This window comes from Mirounga angustirostris, unplaced genomic scaffold (genome assembly GCF_029215605.1).
Source record: "Mirounga angustirostris isolate CCGP_5_RB_7025 unplaced genomic scaffold, mMirAng1.0.hap1 SCAF_1, whole genome shotgun sequence".
NCBI lineage: Eukaryota > Metazoa > Chordata > Mammalia > Carnivora > Phocidae > Mirounga > Mirounga angustirostris.
The window spans coordinates 65,898,572-65,924,903 of record NW_026991709.1 but is presented as its reverse complement, the minus strand read 5'-3'; the positions used below and the strand labels follow the sequence as shown (position 1 = coordinate 65,924,903).

At 36.4% G+C, this 26,332-nt stretch overlaps 1 protein-coding gene across 6 annotated transcripts in view; it reads left to right on the top strand.

The window, feature by feature from the left end:
* Positions 1 to 26,332, top strand: part of GOLGB1 (golgin B1) — a 99,015-nt gene that overhangs the window by 22,453 nt on the left and 50,230 nt on the right. For 3 of the 6 annotated variants that reach the window (XR_010413437.1, XM_045902968.1, XM_045902971.3), the window contains exons 2-10: positions 2,273 to 2,367; positions 3,158 to 3,310; positions 3,522 to 3,674; positions 12,305 to 12,433; positions 14,854 to 14,979; positions 17,203 to 17,325; positions 18,407 to 18,520; positions 20,138 to 20,540; positions 22,392 to 22,501. Coding sequence is in view for 5 of the 6 variants with exons in the window: in XM_045902968.1 (XP_045758924.1) it covers positions 2,275 to 2,367; positions 3,158 to 3,310; positions 3,522 to 3,674; positions 12,305 to 12,433; positions 14,854 to 14,979; positions 17,203 to 17,325; positions 18,407 to 18,520; positions 20,138 to 20,540; positions 22,392 to 22,501 (1,404 nt within the window). In the remaining variant the exon portion in view is untranslated. The remainder of the gene's footprint in view (positions 1 to 2,272; positions 2,368 to 3,157; positions 3,311 to 3,521; positions 3,675 to 12,304; positions 12,434 to 14,853; positions 14,980 to 17,202; positions 17,326 to 18,406; positions 18,521 to 20,137; positions 20,541 to 22,391; positions 22,502 to 26,332) is intronic. The other 3 variants (XM_064597019.1, XM_064596986.1, XM_045902970.3) reach the window with 3 other exon arrangements.

Below are 26,332 nucleotides of genomic sequence, written 5' to 3'. Positions count from 1 at the left end.
TTTAACTATTCTGACAAGTGATATCTCATTATGGTTTTGATTTGCATTTTCTTTATGGTAAGTAATGATGAGCATCTTTTCATGTGTCTGTTGGCCATCTGTATGTCTTCTTTGGAGAAATGTCTCTTCATGTCTTCTGCCCATTTTTTAATCAGATTATTTGGTTTTTGGGTGTTGAATTTTGTAAGTTCTTTATATATTTTGGATACTAACCCTTTATTGGATATGTCATTTGCAAGTATCTTCTCCCATTCTGCAAGTTGCCATTTAGTTTTGTTGATGTTCGTTTGCTGTACAGAAATTTTTTATTTTGATGTAGTCCCAATTGTTTATTTTTGCTTGTTTTCCCTTTTCTCAGGAGACGTAGCTAGAAAAAAGTTGCTACGCCAGTGTCAAAGAGGTTACTGCCTGTGTTCTATTCTAGGATTTTTATGGTTTCAGGTCTCACATTTAAGTCTTTATTCCACTTTAAATTTATTTTTTTGTATGGTGTAAGAAGGTGGTCCAGTTCGTTTGTTTCTTTTCAAGATTTTTTTTTCCTTTCGAGATTTTATTTAAATTCAAGTCAGTTAATGTATAGTGCAGTGTTAGTTTCAGGGTTAGAATTTAGTGATTCATCACTTGCATATAACATACAAGTGCCCTCCTTAATGCCCATCATCCATTTACACACACACTGTTACAGTGTGTTATTTAAAGCCATTGTTTCCTTGTTGGTTTTCTGTTTAGATAATCTGTCCGTTGATGTAAGTGGGTTGTTAAAGTCCCCTGCTATTGTATTATTATGGATTAGTTCCTTTATGTTTGTTATTAATTGTTTTATGTATTTGGATGCTGCTAGGTGGGTGCATAAATATTTACAGTTGTTATGTCTTCTTGTTGGATTGTCTCCTTTATTATTATATACTGTCATTCATTGTCTCTTGCTATATATAGTCTTTGTTTTAAAGCCCACTTTGTCTGATATAACTATTTCCACTCCAGATTTCTTTTGACATCCATTTGCATGATAAATATTTCTTCATTCCCTCACTTTCAACCTGCATGTGTCCTTGGGTCTGAAGTAAGTCTCTTGTTGGCAGCATATAGATGGGTTTTATTTATTTATTTTATCCATTCTGCACCTTGTGTCTTTTGGTTGGAGCTAAGTTTAGTCCATTTACATTCAGAATAATTGTTGACAGATATGTATTTATTGCCATTTTATTACTTGTTTTGTGGATGTTTCTGGAGCTTTTCTCTTACCCTTTCTTGTCTTTCTCTTATGGTTTGCTGATTTTCTTTAGTGATACATTTGGATTTATTTCTCTTTATTCTTTGCACATTTATTAGTGTTTTTTGATAGGTCGTTTAAGATTGAACCCATTCTCTAAGAACCAACTTTTGGTTTTACTGATTTTCTCTATTTTTCTGTTTTCAATTTTTTTTTTAAGATTTTATTTATTTATTTGAGAGAGAGACTGAGATAGAGAGAGCATGAGAGGGGGGATGGTCAGAGGGAGAAGCAGACCCCCCGCTGAGCAGGGAGCCCGATGCGGGACTCGATCCCGGGACTCCAGGATCATGACCTGAGCCGAAGGCAGTCGCTTAACCAACTGAGCCACCCAGGCGCCCTTTCTGTTTTCAATTTTATTAGTTTCTGCTCTAATTTTAATTTCTTTTTTGTCTGCTTATATTTGTTTTAATTAGCTCTTTTTCTGACTTCATACAGAAGCAGCATAGGTTGCGGAGGTAAATCCCTTTTCCTTCTTTTCTAATATGTGAATTTAATGCTGTACATTTGAACAAATATCATATTTAAATTTTAGCAAAACCACGTGGTTTATCAGGAAACCCTCCTGAAAGAATGGGGTTCATGGGGCCGCATAAAAAGAAAAATTTTGCTGCATCATGGGTTTATTTGGCAAAGTAGGAGAGAATAACATTCTGGCTGGGGAAGGAATGTTAGAAGTTCATGTTTGTAAATGAAGTTATGATGAAAGAAAAGGGATTAAAGATAACTTTAAAAATATTTTTTGCCACTAAACAATTATATATTTTATTTAGAAAATATTAGTGGTGGTAGTTGAAGTGCAGTGCAGTTGCCACTGAAAAGAACATTGTGTGACTACACTGTACATACTCAAATGTATTTTTAAAGATATCATCATGCTATTGTCTGTGTCTAATATATATCACCTGTACAGTTTATTTCACTTATAGATGATATAGTTACCAGTACAAGGGAAGCCTGTATCCATTTTACTGATTGTTATGTTTTCTTTTCTTGCAGAAATGCTGAGCCGATTGTCAGGATTAGCAAATGTGGTTTTGCATGAATTATCAGGAGATGACACTGATCAAAATATAAGGGCTTCCCTAGACCCTGTGAGTAGCTCTATTCTGAATTAAACTGATGAGACATATATTTCATGTTCTTCTGAGGGGAAGAGTTTAAGATAGAAGGTTTTGAGCAGCCTCCATTTTGCCAGGTGGAAGAGGGGATTAAGAAAAATATTGATACTTTATAAATGATCGTTCTCCTGTAAGTTTGTAGCGTATGAGCCACAGTGATGGGAATCAAGTGCTGGATGAGATTGGAAAGATCTTTTTCATTTGTCCCTTGAGCCTTGTTTAGTGGTAGATTGTTTTACCTTCTCCTCAGGTGTATATCCTGTTCCCTAGAAAGGATTGAATGGTAAGTGGCAGAACTGGGGCACCTTTCAGGTTTGAAAATATGTTTGCTATTGTAAATTTATTTACACTTCTCTTATAGTTTATATTGTATTTTTTGATAGTCACATGAGGAATCAAAAGAAGTCCTTTAGTTTTCTGAAAGACAAGCAGTATTGCCTAATGGTTAAGAGAATTTTATTCAACTGCTGTCTTAAATTTAAATTTTGGGCTCTTCCACTTAATAGTTTGTTATCTTTGGTAAAATTAGGATAATATCATAAGTGAGATAATGTTTTGTTTGTGAAATGCTTAATATTTCCAAAATACTCAATATATTTTAATGGCTATGATGATAAGAAATCTTTCCAACCTCTGATCCAATAATAATTGAGAATGGAAATGAGATGGGCAAAAGATAAGATGAAGTTGGAATGAAGAAACTCTTTTTTGGACACTAGTATTTTTCCCCTGATGCATTGGTAACTTTTTGTCTAAATACTAGGCATTACCCCAAGAATCTGACATGGAATTTAACAATAGGACACAAGAGGATGTTCTGGAGCGCCTGGCTTATGCTGAGCAGTTGGTGGTGGAGCTAAAAGAAATCATTAGAGAGAAGGACATTCAATTGCAGCAAAAAGATGAAGTTCTACAGGTACCAGGGTTTTTCTCCTTTCTTGCCAAGCATTTGATAAAAGACGGACACAACATTCACTTAGATTTTTCTTTTCACTTAGATTATTGGAGAGTTTGATTCTTATTTTCCTAATACTGTAAGATGATGCCTCCTGAGAATTAACTTTTGTTATGTATTAGGCACGTGATGAATAAACATTTATATATTTACCGTCATTGTTCTCTGACAGGAAGAAAGAAAAGCTGCTGATAACAAAATAAAAAAACTAAAACTTCATGCTAAGGCCAAATTAACTTCTTTGAATAAACACATAGAAGAAATGAAGGCACAAGGAGGGACTGTTCTGCCTACAGAACCTCAGTCAGAGGAGCAACTCTCCAAGGTATGGTAATGGGATACACTACACATTTTCTGAGTGGAAGTGCCTCCCATGATAGCAGATATTCACTAATCACAAAAATTTATGAAGCTACAGTAGTACAGCACTAAATGCTGTCCTTTCTTATCGAGCTTGAAGTCTAGCCGGGCTCTGGGTCACACACAGAGAGAATAAAAGGCCAACAGAAAATGTAGAAATGAAATGTGACCTAGACTTTCAGAGAATTAAAAAAGGCTAACAGGATAAGTAAATACTGCAGTGAGGCATTTGGTTAGGAGAGGCACATACTTTATGGAGGGATTTCATCTTTGGTTAGAAGATTAAACTAGGTGGTGTGTAAGGTTTCTGCCAGCTCTGAATTCTTTAATTCAGTGACTTGACACAGAATATTCTGTGTCCTCATATGGCCCCATAGTAGCAGATTAGTTTCATGCATTGTAACTGAATCAACTAGATTGCCTTGGGGTCCCTGTAAGGGGTGCTTTCTAGGTTTATGACTGCCATAGCAAAATAATTTAAGGTCGGGGTTAGGAGTAAGGAAATTGGTGCCTTTTGAGAAATAGAGTATTGTCCCAATATTGTATTGTCCCAATACTCATTTTCATTAATTTCCTTTTGGTTAAATCCCAAATATTCACAAGCAGTCAGCCATTTAGTGAACAAGAATCTTCAGTTTTTTGGAGTTTGGTATAGAATACATGGAGGCTGGCATTATCCCATGTGCATACTGCAATTGGCCTAGACTTAACTCTGCATAAGAAATCTATTAATTTTTATTTTTTTAATTATACCTTGTTTTACTCTTTGATTTACTAGTATTCTTTTTTTTAATTTAAATTCTATTAGCCAACATTTAGTACATCATTAGTTTCAGATACAGAGTTCAATAATTCATCAGTTGCATATAACACCAAGTGCTCATCACATCATGTGCCCTCCTTAATGCTCATTCACTAGTATTCTTATCTCAGTGTTTTTAGTTCTTGGGAAATAAGGTTGTAATTGATTCTGCAGGCACAACACTGGGGTCACTGGTTAGTTTCCTAGTACCCTGATTAGTCTTTCCATTCTGGGTCTAATGCTCAGAAGAAATCACTTTCCCTGATTAATAGCTTTATTTAACTTCTCAAAGCTTATTTTAGAAAGCTTATTTTAGGAGCTTTCTCATTCTTCTCAAATAACTTGTTCATCTTGATTCTTTTCTTACTTCTTGGTTCTTCCTCTGGTAATTCTTTTTTCTTGTAGCTGTGGTACCAGCCTGTCTCTCCCCATGTTGCTTTGTTTCTTAACTGTCCCCCTACTATGATTTTTAAATTATATATTTTATTTTATCTTTTTTTAATTTAAATTCAATTAACCAACATATAGTACATCATTAGTTTCAGATGTACAGTTCAATAATTCATCAGTTGCATATATAACACCCAGTGCTCATCACATCACGTGCCCTCTTTAATGCCCATCACCCAGTTACCCCATCCCTCCACCCAACTCCCCTCCAGCAACCCTCAGTTTGTATCCTGTAGTTAAGAGTCTTTCATGGTTTGTCTCCCTCTCTGATGACTTCCCATTCAGTTTTCCCTCCCTTCCCCTATGATCCTCTGCCTTGTTTCTCAAATTCCACATACCAGTGAGATCATATAATAATTGTCTTTCTCTGATTGACTTATTTCGCTTAGCATAATACCCTCTAGTTCCACCCACATCATTGCAAATGGCAAGATTTCATTTTTTCGATGGCTGAGTAATATTCCATTTTGTGTGTGTGTGTGTGTGTGTGTATACACATATATATATATACATGCCACATCTTCTTTATCCATTCAGTTTTCTGTGGACATCTGGGCTCTTTCCATAGTTTGGCTATAGTGGACATTGCTGCTATAAACATTGGGGTGCAGGTGCTCCTTCAGAACACTACATTTGTATCTTTGGGGTAAATACCCAGTAGTGCAATTGCTGGGTTGTAGGGTAGCTCTATTTTCAACTTTTTGAGGAACTCCATACTGTTTTCCAGAGTGGTTGCACCAGCTTGCATTCCCACCAACAATGTAGGAGGGTTCCCCTTTCTTTGCATCCTCAACATCTGTCGTTTCCTGACTTGTTAATTTTAGATCTTGGATAATAGCCCTTTATCTGATATGTCATTTGCAAATATCTTCTCCCATTCCGTCGGTTGCCTTTTAGTGTTGGTGACTGTTTCCTTTGCTGTGCAGAAGCTTTTAACTTGATTAAGTTCCAATAGTTCATTTTTGCTTTAGTTTTCCTTGCCTTTGGAGACGTGTTTAGCAAGAAGTTGCTGCAGCTGAGGTTGAAAAAGTTGCTGTCTGTGTTTTTTAGGATTTTGATGGATTCCTGTCTCACATTTAGGTCTTTCATTCATTTTGAGTTTATCTTTGTGTATGCTGTAAGAAAATGGTCCAGTTTCATTCTTCTACATGTGGCTCTCCAATTTTCCCAACACCATTTATTCAAGGGACTGTCCTTTTTCCATTGGATATTCCTTCCTGCTTTGTTGAAGATTAGTTGACCATAGAGTTGAGGGTCCATTTCTGGGTCCTCCATTCTGTTCTGTTGATCTATGTGTCTGTTTTTGTGCCAGTACTGTATTGTCTTAATGATTACAGCTTTGTAATTTAACTTGAAGTCTAGTATTGTGATACCACCAGGTTTGGTTTTCTTTTTCAACATTCCCCTGGCTACTTGGGGTCTTTTCTGGTTCCATACAAATTTTAGGATTATTTGTTCCAGCTCTGTGAAAAATGTCAATGGTATTTTGATAGGAATTGCATTGAATGTGTAGATTGCTCTGGGTAGCATAGATATTTTAACAATATTTGTTCTTCCAATCCATGAGCATGGAATGTTTTTCCATTTCTTTGTGTCTTCCTCAATTTCTGTCATAAGTGTTCTGTAGTTTTTAGAGTACAGATGCTTTACCTCTTTGGTTAAGTTTATTCCTAGGTATCTTAATGGTTTTGTGTGCAATTGTAAATGGGATTCATTCCTTAATTTCTGTTTCTTCTGTCTCATTGTTAGTGTATAGAAATGCAACTGATTTCTGTGCATTGATTTTATATTCTCCCACTTTGTTGAATTCCTGTATGAGTTCTAGCAATTTTGGGGTGTAGTCTTTTGGGTTTTCCACAGAGTATCATATCATCTGCGTAGAGTGACAGTTTGACTTCTTTGCCAATTCGGATGCCTTTATTTCTTTTTGTTGTCTGATTGCTGAGGCTAGGACTTCTAGTACCATGTTGAACAGCAGTGGTGGTAGTGAACATCCCTGCCATGTTCCTGACCTTAGGAGAAAAGCTCTCAGTTTTTCTCCATGGAGAATGATATTCACTGTGGGCTTTTCATAGATGGCTTTTATGATATTGAGGTATGTTCCCTCTATCCCTACATTGTGAAGAGTTTTCATCAAGAAAGTATGCTGTACTTTGTCAAATGCTTTTTCTGCATCTATTGAGAGGATCATATGGTTCTTGTTCTTTCTTTTATTTATGTAGTGTATCACATTGATTTGTGGATGTTGAACCACCCTTGCAGCCCAGGACTAAATCCTACTTGGTCGTGGTGAATAATCCTTCTAATGTACTGTTGGATCCTATTGTCTAGAAATTTGGTGAGAATTTTTGCATCCATGTTCAAATGGGATATTGGTCTGAAATTCTCCTTTTTGGTGGCATTTTTAGTTTGGGGATCAAGGTAATGCTGGCCTCATAGAACGAGTTTGAAGTTTTCCTTCCATTTCTGTTTTTTGAAACAGTTTCAGAAGAATAGGTATTAGTTCTTTAAATGTTTGGTAGGATTCCCCTGGGAAGCCATCTGGCCCTGGACTCTTGTTGGGAAATTTTTATTACTGCTTCAATTTCCTTGCTTGTTATAGGTCTGTTCAGGTTTTCTATTTCTTTCTGGTTCAGTTTTGGTAGTTTATACATCTCTAGGAATGCATCCATTTCTTCCAGGTTGCCTAATTTGTTGGCATATAGTTGCACTTATAATTGTTTGTATTTCTCCGGTGTTGGTTGTGATCTCTCCTCTTTCATTCATGATTTTATTTATTTGGGTCCTTTCTCTTTTCTTTTTAAGTCTGGCCAGGGTTTTATCAGTCTTATTAATTCTTTCAAAGAACCAGCTCCTAGTTTCGTTGATCAGTTCTACTGTTCTTCTGGTTTGTATTTCATTGATTTCTTCCCTAAACTTTATTATTTCTCTTCTCCTGCTGGGTTTAGGCTTTATTTGCTGTTCTTTCCCCAGCTCCTTTAGGTGTAAGTTTAGGTTGTGTATTTGAGACCTTTCTTGTTTCTTGAGAAAGGCTTGTATTGCTGTATACTTTCCTCTTAAGACCACCTTTGCTGCATCCCAGAGGTTTTGAATAGTTGTGTTTTCATTTTCATTTGTTTCCATGAATTTTTTTTAATTCTTCTTGAATTTTCTGGTTGACCCATTCATTCTTTAGTAGGATGCTCTTTAGCCTCCATGTATTTGAGTTCTTTCCAAATTTCTTCTTGTGATTGAGTCCAGTTTCAAAGCATTGTGGTCTGAAAATATGCAAGGAATGATCCCAGTCTTCTGCTACTGGTTGAAATCTGATTTGTGATGCAGTGTGTAATCTATTCTGGAGAATGTTCCATGTGCACTCAAGAAGAATGTGTATTCTGCTGCTTTAGGATGAAATGTTCTGAATATATCTGTGAAGTCCATCTGGTCCAGTGTATCATTCAAAGCCCTGTTTCCTTGTTGGTCTTCTGCTTAGATGATCTGTCCATTGCAGTGAGTGGGGTGTTAAAGTCCCCTACTATTATTGTATTATTGTTGATGTGTTTCTTCAATTTTGTTATTAATTGGCTTATAATTGGCTACTCCCATGTTAGGGGCATAAATATTTACAATTGTTAGATCTTCTTGTTGGATAGTCCCTTTAATTATAATGAGTGTCCTTCCTCATCTATTACAGTCTTCAGTTTAAAATCTAATTTGTCTGATAATAAGGATTGCCACCCCAGCTTTCTTTTCATGTCCATTAGCATGATAAATGGTTTTCCACCCCCTCACTTTAAATCTGGAGGTGTCTTTGGGTCTAAAATGAATCTCTTGTAGATAGCATATGGATGGGTCTTGCTTTTTTATCCAATTTGATACCCTGTGTCTTTTGATTGAACTATTTACATTTACATTCAGAGTACCTGTTGAAAGATACGAATTTAGTGCCATTGTATTACTTGTAAAGTCACTGTTTCTGTATATTGTCTCTGTTCCTTTCTGGTCTGTGTTACTTTGGGGCTCTCTCTTCGCTTAAAGGATCCCTTGTAATATTTCTTAGAGGGCTGGTTTGGTGATCACAAATTCTTTTAGTTTCCATTTGTCCTGGAAGCTTTTTATCTCTCCTATTTTGAATGACATCCTATCTGTATAAAGTATTCTTGGCTGTATAAGTATCTGTATAAAGTATTCTGCTGCTGCTATATCATTTAGCACCCTGAATATATCATGCCAGTCCTTTCTGGCCTGCCAGGTCTCTGTGGATAGGTCTGCTGCCAGTCTAATGTTCTACCCCTGTAGATTATGGACCCCTTGTCCCGAACTGCTTTCAGGATTTTCTCTTTGTCTCTGAGATTTGCAAGTTTCACTATTATATGTCGGGGTGTTGACCTATTTTTATTGATTTTGAGGGGGGTTCTCTGTGCCTCTTGGACTTGGATACCTGTTTCTTTCCCCAGATTAGGGACGTTCTCCACTATAGTTTGCTCCAATATACCTTCTGCCCCTTTCTCTCTTTCTTCTTCCTCTAGAACCCCAATAATTTTAATATTGTTTTGCTTTATGGTATTGCTGATCTCTCAAAGCCTCCCCTCATGGTCCAGTAATTGTTTATCTCACTTTCGGTTTCTTTATTCTCCATAATTTTATCTTCTCTATCACTTATTCTCTCTTCTGCCTCATTTATCCTAGCAATAAGAGCCTCCATTGTTGATTGTATCTCATCAATACAGTTTTTTATTTCAACCTGATTAGATCTTATTTCTTTTATTTTTCCAGAAAGGGATTCTCTGGTGTCTTCTATGCTTTTTTCAAGCCCAGCTGGTATCTTTATAATTGTTCTGAATTCTAGCTCTGACATCTTGCTAATATCCATATTTATAAGGCCTGTGGCAGTGATTACTTCCTCTTGTTCTTTTTTCTGGCAGTTTTTCCTTCTGGTATTTTTGTCCAGAGAAGAATAGATGAACAAGAGAACAAAAAAGAAATAAAAAATAAAAATATCAATCATGACCTCAGCGAAATATACACTAGGCAAATCAGAAGAGATCAGAAACCAAAAAAGAAAAAAAAAAGGAGGGGGCAGAAAAAGAGAGAGTATAATCAAACAGGTAGACAGTACAGGGTGATACACTTGGTCCTGGGTGTATTTTGGTCTGTTTGTTAGAAGACACTTGATCCCAAAATTGTAAATAAAGAAAAACATATATATATATACTAAAATAAAATTGAATATAGCAAAAGGAAGTAAAAAATGAAGAATATATCTGTAAAATGTAAATGTAAAAATGAAAATTAAAAAAAGATTTAAAGAGAGTTGATAAAATAAGCTAGTTGAAAAGGGAAAATGAAAAAGAAAATTTTAAACTGAAAGACTAAAGAATTGTGAGGAAAAAACCTTGAGTTCTATATACTGTTTTCCCCCAGTGCAGGAGTTTTTCAGTTTCTGTGTGATTCGTAAACTTGGGTTTAGCCTGATGTTCCTGCTGGCCCTCTGGGGGAGGGGCCTTTTGCACTGATTCTCAGGTGTCTTTGCCTGGGCAGAATTGCACCGCCCCTTGCCTTGGGGCCGGGCTCAGTGTAAGCTGCTTTGGGTTGCTTTATGTGGCTTTTGTTCCTTTCAGGCTTTACATGCTGCTTTAGAGGGTGAAAAAAAAATGGTGGCACCCCAAACTCCAGCCCCGGAGCTGAAGATCAGGGCCCCCACTCTTCAGTGTACCCTCATGGAAAAGCAGTCAATCCCTATTGTGTGTGCCAAACTGCAGACTCCTGTGGTGCACCCCTGCACAAATCCTCCCAGGGGAGGGGGGGCGGTCCCACCAGGCTAGCTGCTTTCTGGGCCCCTGCTCAGGGAGCAGTTGCCCCATCATGCGTGCACCCGCTGCTCCTCCCTGGGGAAGAAGCAGGGTCTTTGCAGCGGTTTTGCAGCTTGCTGTACTCCTGCTTGGAGAGCAGTCGACCCACAGTGCCACGGTTATGTTTATGGAAACACCGAGTTGAGAGGCCACTCTGGGGCTTGCTAATTGTAGCTGGCTTCCCTGCTGCAATGCTTGGGAACTCTGCTGCACACACACACACCCGTTCTTTCTGTGACCCTGGGATCCTGAGACCACACTGTCCCATCTAGGATTCTGTCCCACTTTGCCACCCGAGCACCTTTCAGGCAGGGACGTCCCTCACAGGAGCAGACTTCTAAAAGTTCTGATTTTGCACTCTGCTGCTATATCACTTTCCAGTAGCTAGCTTCCTAAGGCTCCCTCCCCCTTGGTTTATCTTCCAATATATCCCAATTCACTTCTCTGCACCTCTTACCTTGCAAAAAAATAGATTTTCTATTTGTAGAATTGCAGCAATTCTTTTCTTAGATCTCAGGTTGAATTCACAGGTGTTCAGAATGATTTGATAGATATCTAGCTGAAGTCAAGAGAACAGATGAAACGAAGGTCCTCTACTCTTCTACCATCTTCCCTCCTCCTCTTAAATTATCTATTTTATACTCTGCTTTTTTTTTAACGCCTGAGACCTTAAAGAAATCAACACTTAGAGCATCATTTCCTCCCTCTGTTAAATAAGAGGGTTGAATCAAATGATTTCTATGTTTGAGCAATGAGTCATGGCAGCTTTATACTCTTGTATACCCATCACTGAGCTACATATTCTCTCAAAAGTATAGTTGAAGAGATGAGGGTAATTCTCAGATGCTTGACCAATATTATGTAGAAGAAAGTATAAAATTATTTTGTGTAGTTCTAATAAGCAGACTTGGTTCATTTGAGGGTGGTGAATTCAGTAGGGAGGGAGAGTCTGGTTCAGTCTGAGGAAGAGCTTTTGGGAAAAAAAAAAATAGACTTGAAAGATTTGGATTTCCTCTTACTGGGTCTTGTATGATGTTTTGCTCCTCACTTAACCGCTCCTGTGCTTTCCTGAATTCTGTCCTCTGGTTCTTCAAGGCAGTGGGACTAAGTTTTCTATTAAGTTTTAGTCCTGTGTGGTGCTGACTGGTTTTGTCCTCAGACTAAAAACCATAAAAAAGGGAAACTTCATGTCATTTCTTCCAAGTATTGACTCCCTTCCAGTATCTTCCTGCTTTTGGTTGCCCTCTAGCATTTTCAAGTAGCTATTTTTCTATCTTGGCTGGAGTTGATAGCTGTTAATCTGAGGGAGGATGAATCTAATAGGAACTACTTGGCCATACTAAAATGGAAAACTCCTAAGATTCCTTCCTGGTTGTTAGGTCAGGTGTTATTTCTTGCTCCCATTTATAAAACTATAATCAAATGGTTATATAGGGCAAGTTAGAACAAAAGATCGAATATGTGTTAATTATAGTTCTTTTAAATAAATGACCTTATCTCCTTCATTTTCAGCATGATAAGAGTTCTACAGAGGAAGAGACGGAAGTAGAAAAGATAAAACATAAACTCCAGGAGAAGGAGGAACTAATTAGCTGTTTGCAAGCCCAACTTTCCCAGGCACAGGCAGAGCAAACTACACAGGTAGGGGTGTTAAGTCACCTCATAGTCATTAGGTTGATGAATCACTAAGTCCCAATGGATTATTATATGACAAATGCATTTTTTAGATGGCCAACAGATAGTTATCTATGTATGTATCAGTTTACTTTATTTTCCCCTTTCCTCCTCTCAGCAACTTCCTTTCCTTCCTGCCTAAGTCTAGTAATTGGTGTTTGCCATTCTTGGTTAATATTTGTGGATACCCAGTATACTCTTTTAATATATGGTTTCACATATTTTTATTTCAAAAGAGTTTTTCTTAAATTATATAGCTTGTGGTATTTGGTCTGTTTTCTTCTCTATGGGACTTCTGTTATCTGTATGTTCCTTCTTTGATTATCTTTAATATTTGTCACTTACTCTCAATTCCTTTTTCTTTCTTCATTTTATAGTTTCTTCTTTTTGTTGTCCTTCACTTAAGGCATTCTGTTTGTGTTTGTTTACTTTTGTGTTCCCTCTTGTTTAGACTTCTTTTTCTGAAATTTTTTCTTATATATCAAATTTTCCCTAATTTCAGTCACCTCATTTCTGATTTTTCTGATTCTGATTATGCTGTTTTTCTGTGTCTTGTATAATTTTCTTTATTTGTTAACACCTTTTGAGATAGATTGCAGTTTTGATTTGTTTTTTGAACATGCCTCTGGTCTGTTATAATCACCTTTAAGCCTGTTGTTCTCCTTAGCTTTTGTTTTTATAGTAACTTTGTATGAAATTTGATCTTGATCCTTTTATATTCCTTATTTTTGTAGGCATTTAATTTTTCTAAACTTTTGGAAGGAGGCTTGGTTCAGGAAAACTTTTCTTTACTTAACAGACCTCTCTCTTTTGTTGTTTTTTTTGTATTGTGTCCAAAGATTTGGCAGCTGGATTTCTGAGATTTCTTGGTTTTCTTCCTCCTGCCCTTCACTTTGGCCTATACCAACATTGTCCAATAGTAATATAATGTAAGCCACAGGTATAATTTAAAGTTTTGTAGCAGAAACAGGTAAAATTAATTTTAACAAGTATTTCATGTAGTCCAATATAGTCAAAATATACTTGTGAGATTAATAGAATAATTATTTTTGTGTTATTTTACTTTTTCTTTTTTTTTGCACTGTCTGAAATTTGGTGTGTATTTTTACATTATATCTCAATTTGGATTATTAAATTCTCATTGGAAATACTTCTTCTCTGTTTAGATTTCATAAAATTTCCAGTTGAGAAAATAGATTCATATACTCAAGTTCCAGACATATTTAAAAGCTTTCCAATAACTGAACCGAGGGCTGAAATATCATTTTTTAATGATCTACATAAGTATCAACTGTGACTCATGCTATCTGCATAAAGTATTCAGATAAATACATTATAGTGTTACATGAGTGTGTAGGAAAAAATCATTCAAACTGAATGAATCCACTGACACTGACTAGGTAGGCAATGTGTTTATTGTAATACTAGGAACAGCATGCATTCTTGTTACTTGTATAACAATTTAAGAGTATTTGACATTATACAATAAAGTGAAATATAGTAGTATTTAATGGGAAAATAATTTATAGTTCAATTAATTACAATTAAATAATATTAATAATTAAACTCCTCATTTGCATTAGGCATATTTCAAGCCCTCTGGAGCCACATGTGGCTAGTTGATAATGAATTATACAGCATGTGTATAGACCTTTTTCTTCTGTTTCTCTTACCTCTATTCTGCATAATTTTTATTTCACTCCTATAAGTTTCTTCTTATTTCTGGTCCATGTCTTAGAAGACAGCCCTGATGAGGCAGTTTTGAAAATTCAGAGGAACTAAGTTGTTGTAGCCTTTTAGTCCTTCTTACTGTGGACCCCTTGCATTTACCCAATATTGGAGAATGGGGAACCCCTGCCAATTTAAGCTGCTGTTCTAAGATTGGCCAGCCATGCTTTCCAGTAAGAACTTGTTGGCTCTTTGGGGGTTTTCCTGTTCTCAAGGCCATTAATGTTGCTCTGTTGCTGCCTGCTTCCTCTTGCCTAGACTCTAATACCATGCAGGTCTTGTGCCTTTTGGTGGTTTGCTCTATCTGCTTGTATTTGGGGTTTTGAGGACTACCTTCCTAATTTTTTTTTTTTTACCTTCCTAATTTTATTATAAATATTGTCCATGGGGTTTTGGTTTTACTATTTAGTTGTATTGTCTGTTTCTATGTGAGGATTCAGAGAAGTTGAAAAAGTGCTGCTATTGCTTCTGTCTTCCTCTGACAAATAATTCTGATAATTACTTTTTAAAAACCTCAGCACATGCAGTTCCCTTTTGTGTTAAGTGCAAATTAGAAGGATATTGGTAGGTATTTTGGGCAGTTGAGAAAGGGAGGTCAAAGAATTAGGAGTGCTAATTCTTTTGTTTAAATAAATATTTTTTCCCTTCTATGTCTTAAGTTTGATAAGAGTTCAACAGAGATGGAAGAATTTTTAACAATGAAGCAACAGCTCCAAGAGAAGGAGGAACTTATTAGCACTCTGAAAGCCCAGCTCAGCCAGACGCAGGCAGAGCAAGCTGCTCAGGTAGGTTGGAAGGTACCTCATAAGCATTAGAATAAAGAATCATGAAAGTCTAACGGTGACAAGCCAATTCAGACAGTCACTTTCTAAAACCTTAGTATATAAAAGTATAGTAGCTAGAATGTTATAGTAGGAATTAGGAGGGTGTAGTAGAAGAAGAAATTAGAAGTGTTATTTACCTTGATGAATTTGCCATAGCCTATTTTATGGCTGTTTCTTAGTTCTACAAGCCTGAAATTTGGTTTTAATAGCACACAGAAATTCAGTCTTTTAGGAATGGACTCACATTGTTTGAAAGAGACTGGTAGATAAACCAAAAGAAATACAAATGATTAGGTCCATTCTTTCCCTATAGTAAAACCTTAATAGGAAGTTAAATTATAATCAGAAGATTACTTGTGAGCATATAATGAGAAAGTGGGATAGGTTACGTGATTCAATGTTAAATGGCACTACTATGTAATATTCCTCATATTTATTTCTGATACCAGGATCAGGCTGTTTGGACTGGCATTCTCAACTCCTTCTGTCTAGCTGTTTTTCTAAATTTCCAGTTTGACCGCCCACCTCTCTATTTTTCCTTTGAGAATGCTTTTGACTTGTGAAACTTTTTTTCCCCTGAAGCATCTTTGCATGATAGCTATTCTTTTCCATTGAATGTTTCATTTTTTGATAACTTATGGTATTAATGATGTTTCCTGTCCACGGATGGCCTGCTGCTATGTATACAGTTAAAATTGTATATCTTGAAATCCTTACTTTTACCTATTAGCTTTTATTGTGTCCTTTTTATGTATAAGCACTATCTACAATGTATGATGGAGAAATGCAAAATGTGATTTTTACTGAGTGGCTTAAAACATGGAAAGCCAATAATATAAATATATTAACAGATCCATCATAATGCAGGCCATTCAGAATAAGTGAATAGTAAGCATCAGCACAAATGGAAAGTATTTTGAGAGGTGAAGGAGGTTACCATGAGTGTGACATCCAAGGAAGGTATATAGAAAAAATTAGGATTTAGGCAAAACTGTGATGGATAGATAATAATCTCAACAAGATAGTTGAAAGTATTCCATTTGTGGGAAATGGTCTCAGCAAGATCACAGAGAGAAAAAAGAATATGGTACATTTATAGGAAAGGATCTGTAGATGCATTTGGCTAATGAAGGACGCCAGTACTTGTACACTTGCAACACAGGAGTCCAAATTCATAGTGACGCCAGAATTCAGATAATCAAAAAAATTATGTAGATTTTTTTCCTACATAGAAGGAGAGCCGAGGTCAATTCAAGGTGTCACAAATTGAGAAATCAGCAATAGTTGAAGGACCAATACAAAATGGGCAAGCTAAGACCAGGTCGGCATGCTCAATTACAGATCTTAAGGAAATAAATCAGCAGGCATTCATCTGCAGACACATACATCCTCAAAACAAAACTAAAACACTGATACTAAACAGCTCATGGTCAATTTATTTCCATTTTATTCTATTAAGAGCCAGTTACAAGTGAGGGTGATCTAGAAACCTGCAAGTAATGACGGCTAAAAATAGCTGGGGGAGGTGGTGTGGGTTTGGAAATATACCAAGTTCTTTGGTAGAAGCAGTTCTTTGAAGATAAGACTAGCCAATATCCCTGATGAATATGGATAAAGAAATTCTCAGTAAAATACTAGCAGAACGAATCCAGCAATACATTAAAAAAAAAATCATTCACCACAATCAAGTGGGATTTATTCCAGTTGTAGAGAATTTTGAATAAAAGATCTGTTAGTTTGAAGTTTGACTTATAGGGTATGATAATTTCACTGAAAGTTTTAGACCATGAGTGTGCTATTTATGTGCCTAAGATTTAAGAGAAATCTAATTTCACTTTGTAGTTTTAATATTCTAATCTCTGCAGAACTTTTGAAAGATATACCTCGCATCCAAGTATATATACCTCTTGTATATTTAAACATTTCTAATAACCATGCAAATATAATTTTTCATCAAAATTTATATTTGGGCTGATTTCTGAGTTTGATAATAGGATTTCTCTTATATTTGGAAATTCCTGTCAGGCCTCTCTTCCAACATTCTCATCCTTGACATTAAAAATTTAATTAAATTCTATTGTCTATCAGTTCTCAGTGTCCGTCTTTGGAGAATAGTGTGTGAGTTTTGTTCGTGCAATATTCGGGGAGTGTAACGTGTATAGTTTCTTTGGTGTGTGTCTTTAGTTGAGTTCCATGCAGCAGGTGGTCCGAGAGAAAGATGCCCGCTTTGAAACACAAGTTCGTCTTCATGAAGATGAGCTTCTTCAGTTAGTAACCCAGGCAGATGTGGAAACAGAGATGCAACAGGTGTGTTGCTAAAACTTAGTAGAATGACTGTCATTTGGTTAACATTTAATTAAATGATCACAGCCACTTTTTTACCTTTACATACTGCTTTCCACTTGGTCTTAGTGTGCTCCTTAATTGGCTTCTTTTTGATGATCTTGTGTTCTGTTGCATATTAATTATTTTCTATTGTCCTTACCTTGCCTTTTATGCCTCTAACCAGGTTGTTGGTACTGAAAAGCTGAATTTAATTGGCAAATGTATTTGGTAGTCAGAAATTGGTTTCTCTTCAGTTTGCCAATTGTAGCTTCATTAAAGACCTGAGCCAAAGCTTCAAATCAATGAAGCCAGTTTTAAACTTTGAAAAAATTAAAGATGAAAAGGAGTGATTTTGAAACCATAAAGTCTTTTACTAAATTGATTATTCTTAAAAAAAAAAAATAATTGAGTATATTTTGGAAATTGGCTTCATTGTTTTTATCATCTACTAACTGAAAGGTATTTGTTTTTATTTAGTGTGTACTTCAGTGTGGTAACCAAAAGTGCTCCAGTGGTATTTCATGGTTGATCCATTTAATTGTTTTTGAGTGAAAACTTCTTCCAAGTCCTAAGTAATCCTTCAGAATATACTTTTTGAAGTAGAATATTAATGTATACACGTATTACTGATTTATTTATCCAACAAATGTTTATCGAGTGCATGTCCAGTGCATGAAGCTAGAAGAGAAATGGTTCTTGCCTGCAGAGAATGTTCTTTTTGGTGAGTGAGATATACATGTACTTATGTTACTTAGGTGTAGGACATTGACTCTATAATTTTAAAAGCAGATGTATCATTTTCTCGATTATTAAAAAGACTCCCTAATTCAGGGGCTTGCTTGTGTCTCAGTTTAGCTGTTGTCAGTGTACTGGAGAAGGCATTTTTGGAGATTCTTTTTTGCTGCTGGTTGGGGAGCATGGCATGCTGGTGTCCCACTCTTTAATCTGCCATCCTCAACATTCAAAAACCTTAAGTATACAAATCTACATGATCTTTTGAAAGGTAAACAGATAATGGTGCTCATTAGTTTAGCACATTGTATCTAAAACATTTCCTTCTCAGAAATTGAGGGTGCTGCAGAGGAAACTTGAAGAGCATGAAGAAGCCTTATTGGGCCGTGCTCAGGTCGTGGGCTTGCTGCAACAGGAGCTGACAACCGCCGAACAGAAAAACCAGGTACTGCCTTGTGCGCTTTACTGCCTGCCTTGGGAGTAGAGTATTCATTTCCACTTTATTTTTATTTATTTATTTATTTATTTTGGGGTGGGGTGTGGGAAGGGGCAGAGGGAGAGAGAGAATCTTAAGCAGTCTCCTCATCCAGGGCAGAGTTTGACACGGGGCCCCATCTCACACCCCTGAGATCATGATCTGAGCCGAAACCTAAGAGTCTGACTGAGCCACCCAGGTGTCCCCATTTCCACTTTAGTTTCCAGGCAGCATGTATAAAATCATTAGGTCTTCTGAGAATTGATGCCATTTATTCATTCTTTCAACAAATACCCTGTGCTCAAGTGGTGGTGATAACAATGATGAGCAAAACGGATAACGTTCCTTCTCTGATGAAGTTTGCATTTCATATCTTTCGTTGTGGCTGTTTTTCTTTGTGCTTTTAGGTCTAGGACCCTAGTTTCTCTAGAATGTCATACTGTCCTCTAGTGAGTTTCCTTTGCTATCTCAAATGGTTCTTGTGCTTTAGGTACTATCCATTGTTTTGGTTGATTCCCTATTCTCTCTTGGCTTAAAGTAATTCACCATGCAATATTCTCCGAATCTAAAGTGATCAGACACTGATGTTCCAAAATCTTAAGGTCAACTATCTCCTCCCAGGCTGTAACCCATCCTGTTATTCCCTTTCTCAGACTGTCCTGACCTTCATTCTCATTGAGATCCCTCAATCCTTTCACTTTGTTCCTCTGGTATGTTAGCTCCTTCTTGGGCTTTCTCCTTTCCCCGTGTGCTGTTGCCCCATGTTTGACCATTTGGACTATTCTTTTATCAGCCCTTGGATTCCCCGTGTCTTTATCTTACCACATCCAAGGAGCCAAGTACTAATGTGGAATCAGTGCTACAGTCCACATTCTCTGCTTGTTCATCTGGGTGCTGCATGCTGCTGGAGGAAGTCTGTCATCTCCTTCTAAATTTTCAACTCTCCTTGAGGAGGACTTTCTTGCACAGAAGCATTTTCCCGTATCTCCCATCCTAATAAAACCTATATCCTGATCCCAAGCCCCCTGTCTCACTGTCATCACATAGTTGGGTTCAAATCTCAGTTGTGCCTCTTACTAGATAGTTACTATATAAATAGTTACAGCTATGTGACTTTTGGCGAATTTCCCTTCTTTTCTGCTCCTGTTAATACCTTTTAAGTATCTCTCTCATGGCCTCTACCATTTTTGTATTATAATTATCTGGTTAAATGTGACTGTCCCACTGAACTCTGAGTTCCATGAGGTCAGGGACTCCATTCATTCATTCAGTATGTAGTGAGCACCAGGTACTCAATATGACATGTACTGTGCTAGGTGCTAGAGAACAATGATGATAAACAAAGTCCCTTCCCTTATTGAACTTATTTTGTAATGGGAGAGACAGAAAGTAAGAGATAATGGCACAAGTAAATGTGTATGAGTATAAATTGTGAGAAGTATCAAGAAGCGAAAACAGGGTCTTATGAAATTGTAGGTTAGGTCCTGAGCGTCTAGCCCCATGCTTCACCTAGAAGAGGCATTTCACTATGCGTATTAAAATGAAAGAATGAATTTATGGCTTATGCGGCTTTGCCTTTTTTTTTAGATGCTCTCTCAGCAGTTACAGCAGATGGAAGCTGAGCATCATACTTTAAGGAACACTGTGGAAGCAGAAAGACAAGAGTCCAAGATTCTGATGGAAAAGATGCAACTTGAGGTGGCAGAGAGAAAATTATCCTTCCATAACCTGCAGGAAGAAATGCATCATCTTCTGGAACAGCTTGAGCAAGCAGGTCAAGCTCAGGCTGAACTACAGTCCCGGTACAGTGCTTTGGAACAGAAGCACAAAGCAGAAATGGAAGAGAAGATCTCTCACATTTTGAGTCTTCAAAAGACTGAGCAAGAACTACACTCTGCCTGTGATGCTCTAAAGGAGGAAAATTCAAAGCTTGTCCAAGATAAGAGTGAACAGGCAGTTCATTCAGCCCAGGCCATTCAGCAACTGAAAGGTCAGTATTTGATTGTCTTTCAAGTCCTCTTCTCTAGCACCTGAGTAGCTCCTATTTCTAAATTTCTGGGATCTGTTAATGACATGATTTGCTCAAATCAATTGAATCAGTAGAAGAATTAAGAATTCATCTCTTCTGAATTCATTGTCATTTCTCCAGTCTCTGGCTGAAGTTATAATCTGGCTTAATATTATAATTATCATTACGGTAATAAAAACTATTGATAGTGATGTGTCGTATATTAAAAAGAATGCTATGTGAAACATGACTTCCGTCTGAAGGGTTCAGTGACTGAAATGAGTAGGATTTGAATTAATTTTTGGAAAACTCAGGCTAATTTGCAGTGACGTGGATGGAACTAGAGGGTATTCTGCTAAGCGAAATAAGTCAATCAGAGAAAGACAAGTATCATATGATCTCACTGATATGAGGAATTCTTAATCTCAGGAAACAAATAGGGTTGCTGGAGTGGTGGGGGGTGGTAGGGATGGGGTGGCTGGGTGATGGACATTGGGGAGGGTATGTGCTATGGTGAGCGCTGTGAATTGTGTAACACTGATGAATCACAGACCTCTGAAACAAATAATACATTATATGTTTAAAAAAGAAAAAGAAAAAAGAAGATAGTAGGAAGGGAAAAAAATGAAGGGGGGAAATCGGAGGGGGAGACGAACCATGAGAGACTATGGACTCTGAGAAATAAACTGAGGGTTTTAGAGGGGAGGGGGTGGGGGGATGGGTTAGCCTGGTGTTGGGTATTAAAGAGGGCACATATTGCATGGAGCACTGGGTGTTATACGCAAACAAAGAATCATGGAACCCTACATCAAAAACTAATGATGTAATGTATGGTGGCTAACAAAATAAAACAAAATTAATTAAAGAAAATATAAAAATGGAAAACTCAGGCTAGATCTCGGTGCATAGGTAGGGAGACTGAATTGCATGGCGTCATCCTTACTTCTAAAGATGGATCTGAATACTTTTCTTATAGGTGATAAGTTCTTTCTAAGGAAAACTTTTATCCTGTAAGAAGGTTTAGTGAAAACTTATTTTTTAAAAAAGTGTTATTATTAAAGTAATACAGGGGCACCTGGGTGGCTCAGTTGGTTAAGCATCTGATTCTTGGTTTTGACTCAGGTTCTGATCTCATGGGTTGTGGGATCGAGTCCCACATTGGGCTCCACGCTTAGTGTGGAAACCGCTTGGGATTTTCTCTCTCCTCTCCCTCTGCCCCTCCCCCACCAGAGTGCACACACTTTCTCTCTTGCACTCTCTCTCTCTCTCTCAAATAAATAAATAAATCTTAAAAAATAAAGTAATACACGCCTCTAATTTAATTTAATTCTAAAAGAATATTTAAAGGAAAGATTTTAGACAGACTTAAGTTTAAGATCTCTACTGAGGAACTGAACATTAACCAGAAAGCCTCCAGGGGTATTACATGGAAACAGTGTGTTACATGAACACACTGTCCTCTTAACTGGACTATGTACATGTTTAGAGTTGTACTATCTTATCTCAGTGGGATTCATAATGCTTCAGTGAAGAGTGAAGAAAATAAAATTTAAAAATACTAAAGGCATTTTCAAGGGGGAAAGGAAAAATGACTTTGTGAAAAATTCTAAGCCCATTTTATTTTACCTTTTAAGGAAGTGGTTTACTGAGATGCCCTTTGGTCCTTCAGAGCATTTAAACAGTTACAAACATGTTGTCATTGGTATCATAGTTTTAATTAAGATAACTGACCTAGAGTGAATAGCATGTGGTGTATCTCTAGAAGGTAATAGCTTACCAAGTTTCAGACTTGCAGCAGAGATCGTTTCTCTTTACTTACTTTCTTTTCCTTAGATCAACTCCAGCAAAAATCCAAAGAAATTAGCCAATTTCTAAGCAGACCAACCTTGCAAAAACATGAAACAGGATCTCAGACTTCTCTCCCAGATACTGAGGATACACAGGTAATTAAGTGTATACTTCTAATGAATATGATGTTTGTCTTTGCTGTATCATACTTGGGTGCTCTAATGGTCCAGAAAGTAATATAAGCTGTCTTTTATCCAGAAAATAATATAAGTCTTTTCTGCCTGATAAGATGCTTTTCTGGAGTTGATTCCATTTGAAACGAATGATGAAAAACATTAATTTAGTGTCTCAACAATGATTAATGAGAAAATAATAGATAACAAACACCATGATCTCAGGAGCCTTTCTGATTCTAAGGTCTTAAAATTCTGTATTGAAAATAAATTATTGTTTTTGATTTTGTAATCCGTTTTCTCAGCTGAGAAGTCAATTTTGTTTTTGGTAGACTGAAATTTGATCAGCTTTAATGCACATAATTCAGTGTAACCAGACTTAAAAGTCTATTCTAGAAATCATAATCCTCCCATTAATTAATTAACAGTAAAAACTTTAATTACCAATTAGCTGTTGTTTGGCCAGTATATTCTCTTTGCCTTCTCTAAAAATCTCTATGGGAAGCTATATTATAATCACCAGAAGGCTGCTTATAGAGCATGATTATCAGAACAAGGAGAGTTAGTTTGATGATCTTAATTGGCTAGTGTCAAGCTGTGATAACTGGATTTATTCATCTCCATTATACCCTTCCAAACTGACAGACATTATGACCAGCAGAGTTCCATGGTCCCTGGGTAGTACTGTGCACTGATAAAAATTTTTGCTTCCTGGTTTCTAGAATGTAGGCTTTCTATTCTCTTCTATTCTCAAAATCACAACTTTTTTCTCCAGTGTTTAAGAACATTTTTCAGTAATTGCAAAAAAGTTGAAAGAATTTGTTACTGAACACCTATATACCCATCATCTAGATTCTGTCAACATTTTACTATATTTGCTTTATCAAATATCCATTTATCCATCCACCAATTCATCTTAATTTTTCATGTGTTTCACAGCAAGTTGTAGACATGAGTACCTTTTTCAGCATGCATATCATTGACTAAATTTTAATATTTATTAATAGTTCTTTTTCTTTGTAGTAATAAGTTTTACAGAACATGAAATGTATAAATATTAAGTGTACCGGTCATTGAGTTTTGTCAAATGCATACACCTGTGTTACTCAAATCCCTGTCAAGATATATCACTATCACCCTACAAAGTATCCTCATATCGTTTCACAGCCAATCACATCCTAACCTTCTAGGGCTGACCAGTGTTCTGTTTTTTCCACCATAGATTAATTTTGCCTGTTTTACAACATCATGTAAATGTAATCATGCAATATATATGCTCTTTTGTGTAAAGCTTCTTACACTCAGCATGTTTTGAGTTTCATCCAGATTGTTTCATATATCATAATATACTCTTTTATATTGCTGAGAAGTACTCCATTTTGTGAATATACTGGATTTTCCTTTTGCATTATTGTGCTGTAATTTCCTGTTGATGAATACCTGGGCTTTTTCATGTTTTGGCCATTATGAATTAAGCTGCTGTAAACATACTTGTACAAGTATTTGTGTGGACATATGTTTTCATTTGTTTTCAGTAAATACTAGTTGAGGAATTGCTGGGCCATAGAGTATGTATTTAGCTTTATAAGAAACGGCCAGATCATTTCCCAAAGTCGTATTATTTTATATTCCCACCTAAGATATATGAGAATTATAATTGTTCCAATCTTCTCCAAGATTTGATATTGTCAGTTTAAAAAATTTTAGCCATTCTAATGGGTGCATGGTGTTATCTCATAGTTTTAATTTTCATTTCCCTGATGACAAATGATGTTAGACATTTTTTCTTGAGATTCTTGGCCATTTGTATATATCTTCTTTTGATGGAGTGTCTTTTCAAGTCATTCCTCCACTTAAAAAATCAAGTTCTTTGTCTTTATTACCAAGTAGTAGGGATTCTTTATCTATTCTGAATGCCAATTTATTTTCAGATCTTTTTGGTGACTGTTTTCTCCCACACTATAGCTTCCCTCCTATTCATGTTCTTCATGATGTCTTTTAATTAGCAGACATTTTATAATTTTGATGCAATCTATCATTTATCACTTTTTTTATGGATATCATTTTCTGTCTCCTAACTATGAAACCTTTGCTTAATGCCAAGTCATGAAGAATTTTCTCTTGTGTCCTTCCACAAGCTTTATGGTTTTAACTTTCCCAGTTAAGTCTCTGAACCTCACATAAATTTTTGTGTGTGGTGTAAGGTAAGGGTCAAGGTTTATTTGGATTGTTGACAGTTTTTGGCTATTATAAATAAAGCTGTGAATATTCTTTTACAAATATTTTTTTTTTTTTTTAAGATTTTATTTATTTATTTGAGACAGAGAGAATGACAGAGACAGAGAGCACATGAGAGGGGGGAGGGTCAGAGGGAGAAGCAGGCTCCCTGCCGAGCAGGGAGCCCGATGCGGGACTCGATCCAGGGACTCCAGGATCATGACCTGAGCCGAAGGCAGTCGCTTAACCAACTGAGCCACCCAGGCACCCACAAATATTTTTGTAGTAGAGACCTATGCTCTCTTTACTCTCAGTAAATATCTCGCGGTGGAATGCCTGGGTCATGTAGGTATTTGGGAGGTTTTAAGATACTGCCAGACTGTTTGCAAAGTGGTTTGTACCATTTTCCATTCCCACCATCAGTGTATGAGAGTTCCAGGGGTAAGCCTCGCTTGGTAATGATATATTATCCTTCTATTTTGTTGAATTACATTTTTTGAAATTTTGTTTTAAAGCTTTGCGTCGTGTGCATGAGGAATGTTTGTCTGTTGTAGTTTTTTGTAATTTCTTTATCTGGTTTTGCAGTATGAGTAATGCTGGCCTTTTAGAATGAATTGGGAAGTATTCCTTCCTCTTCAGTTTTTTGGGGAAGATTTTGTGTAGACTGGGTATTATATTTTCCTTAAATGCTTTGTGGAAATACACCAATGAAGCCATCTAGTCCTGGAGTTATCTTTGTGGGTGCATTTTTCTCTACTAATTCCATTTGTAGCTATATGGCTCTTCAGGATATCTATTTCTTTTTTACTGAACTTTGGGGTTTTATATCTTTTAGGGAATTTGTCCATTTCATATAAAGTGTCAAATTTATAGGACTAAAGCTGTTCACAATAGTCCCTAATTATCCCTTTTGATATCTGTAGAACTATAATGATGTCAGCTCTCTTATTCCTGATATTTGTAATTTGTGTTTTCTTTCTTATACAGGTTAGACTGCCCAAAGGTTTACTAACTTTACTGATCTCAGAAAATCAGCTTTTGTTTCATTGATTCTCTTTTGTTTTCTGTTTTCTATTTTATTGATATCTACTTAATCTTTATTATGTCCTTTCTTTTGTTTACTTTGGATTTGATTTCCTCTTTTCTTAGCTTCTTAAGGTAGAGACTGAGGCCACTGGTTTGAGAACTTTTGTACTTCTAACATAGGTGTTTTGTACTATAAATCTCTCCCTACAATCTGCTTTAGCATATCCCACAAATTCTGTTATGTTTTCAGTTTCACTTAGTTCAAAATACTAATTTCCTATTTGATTTCTTCTCTGCCTCGGGTTATTTAGTTTCCAGATATTTGGGGATGATGTGCTCAGAGCTCTTTCTATTTCTGATTTTTATTTTAATTCTATTGTGGTCAGAACATACTTTGTATAACTTGAATCTTTTAGAATTGATTAAGACTTTTATGGCCCAGAATATTTTCTATTTTGTCAAATGTTCCATGTGTACTTGAAAATAATGTATAGTTTGCTGTTATTGACTGGAGTGTTCTATAAATGTCTATGATGTAAGGTTGGTTGATAGTATTATTCAAGTATACTA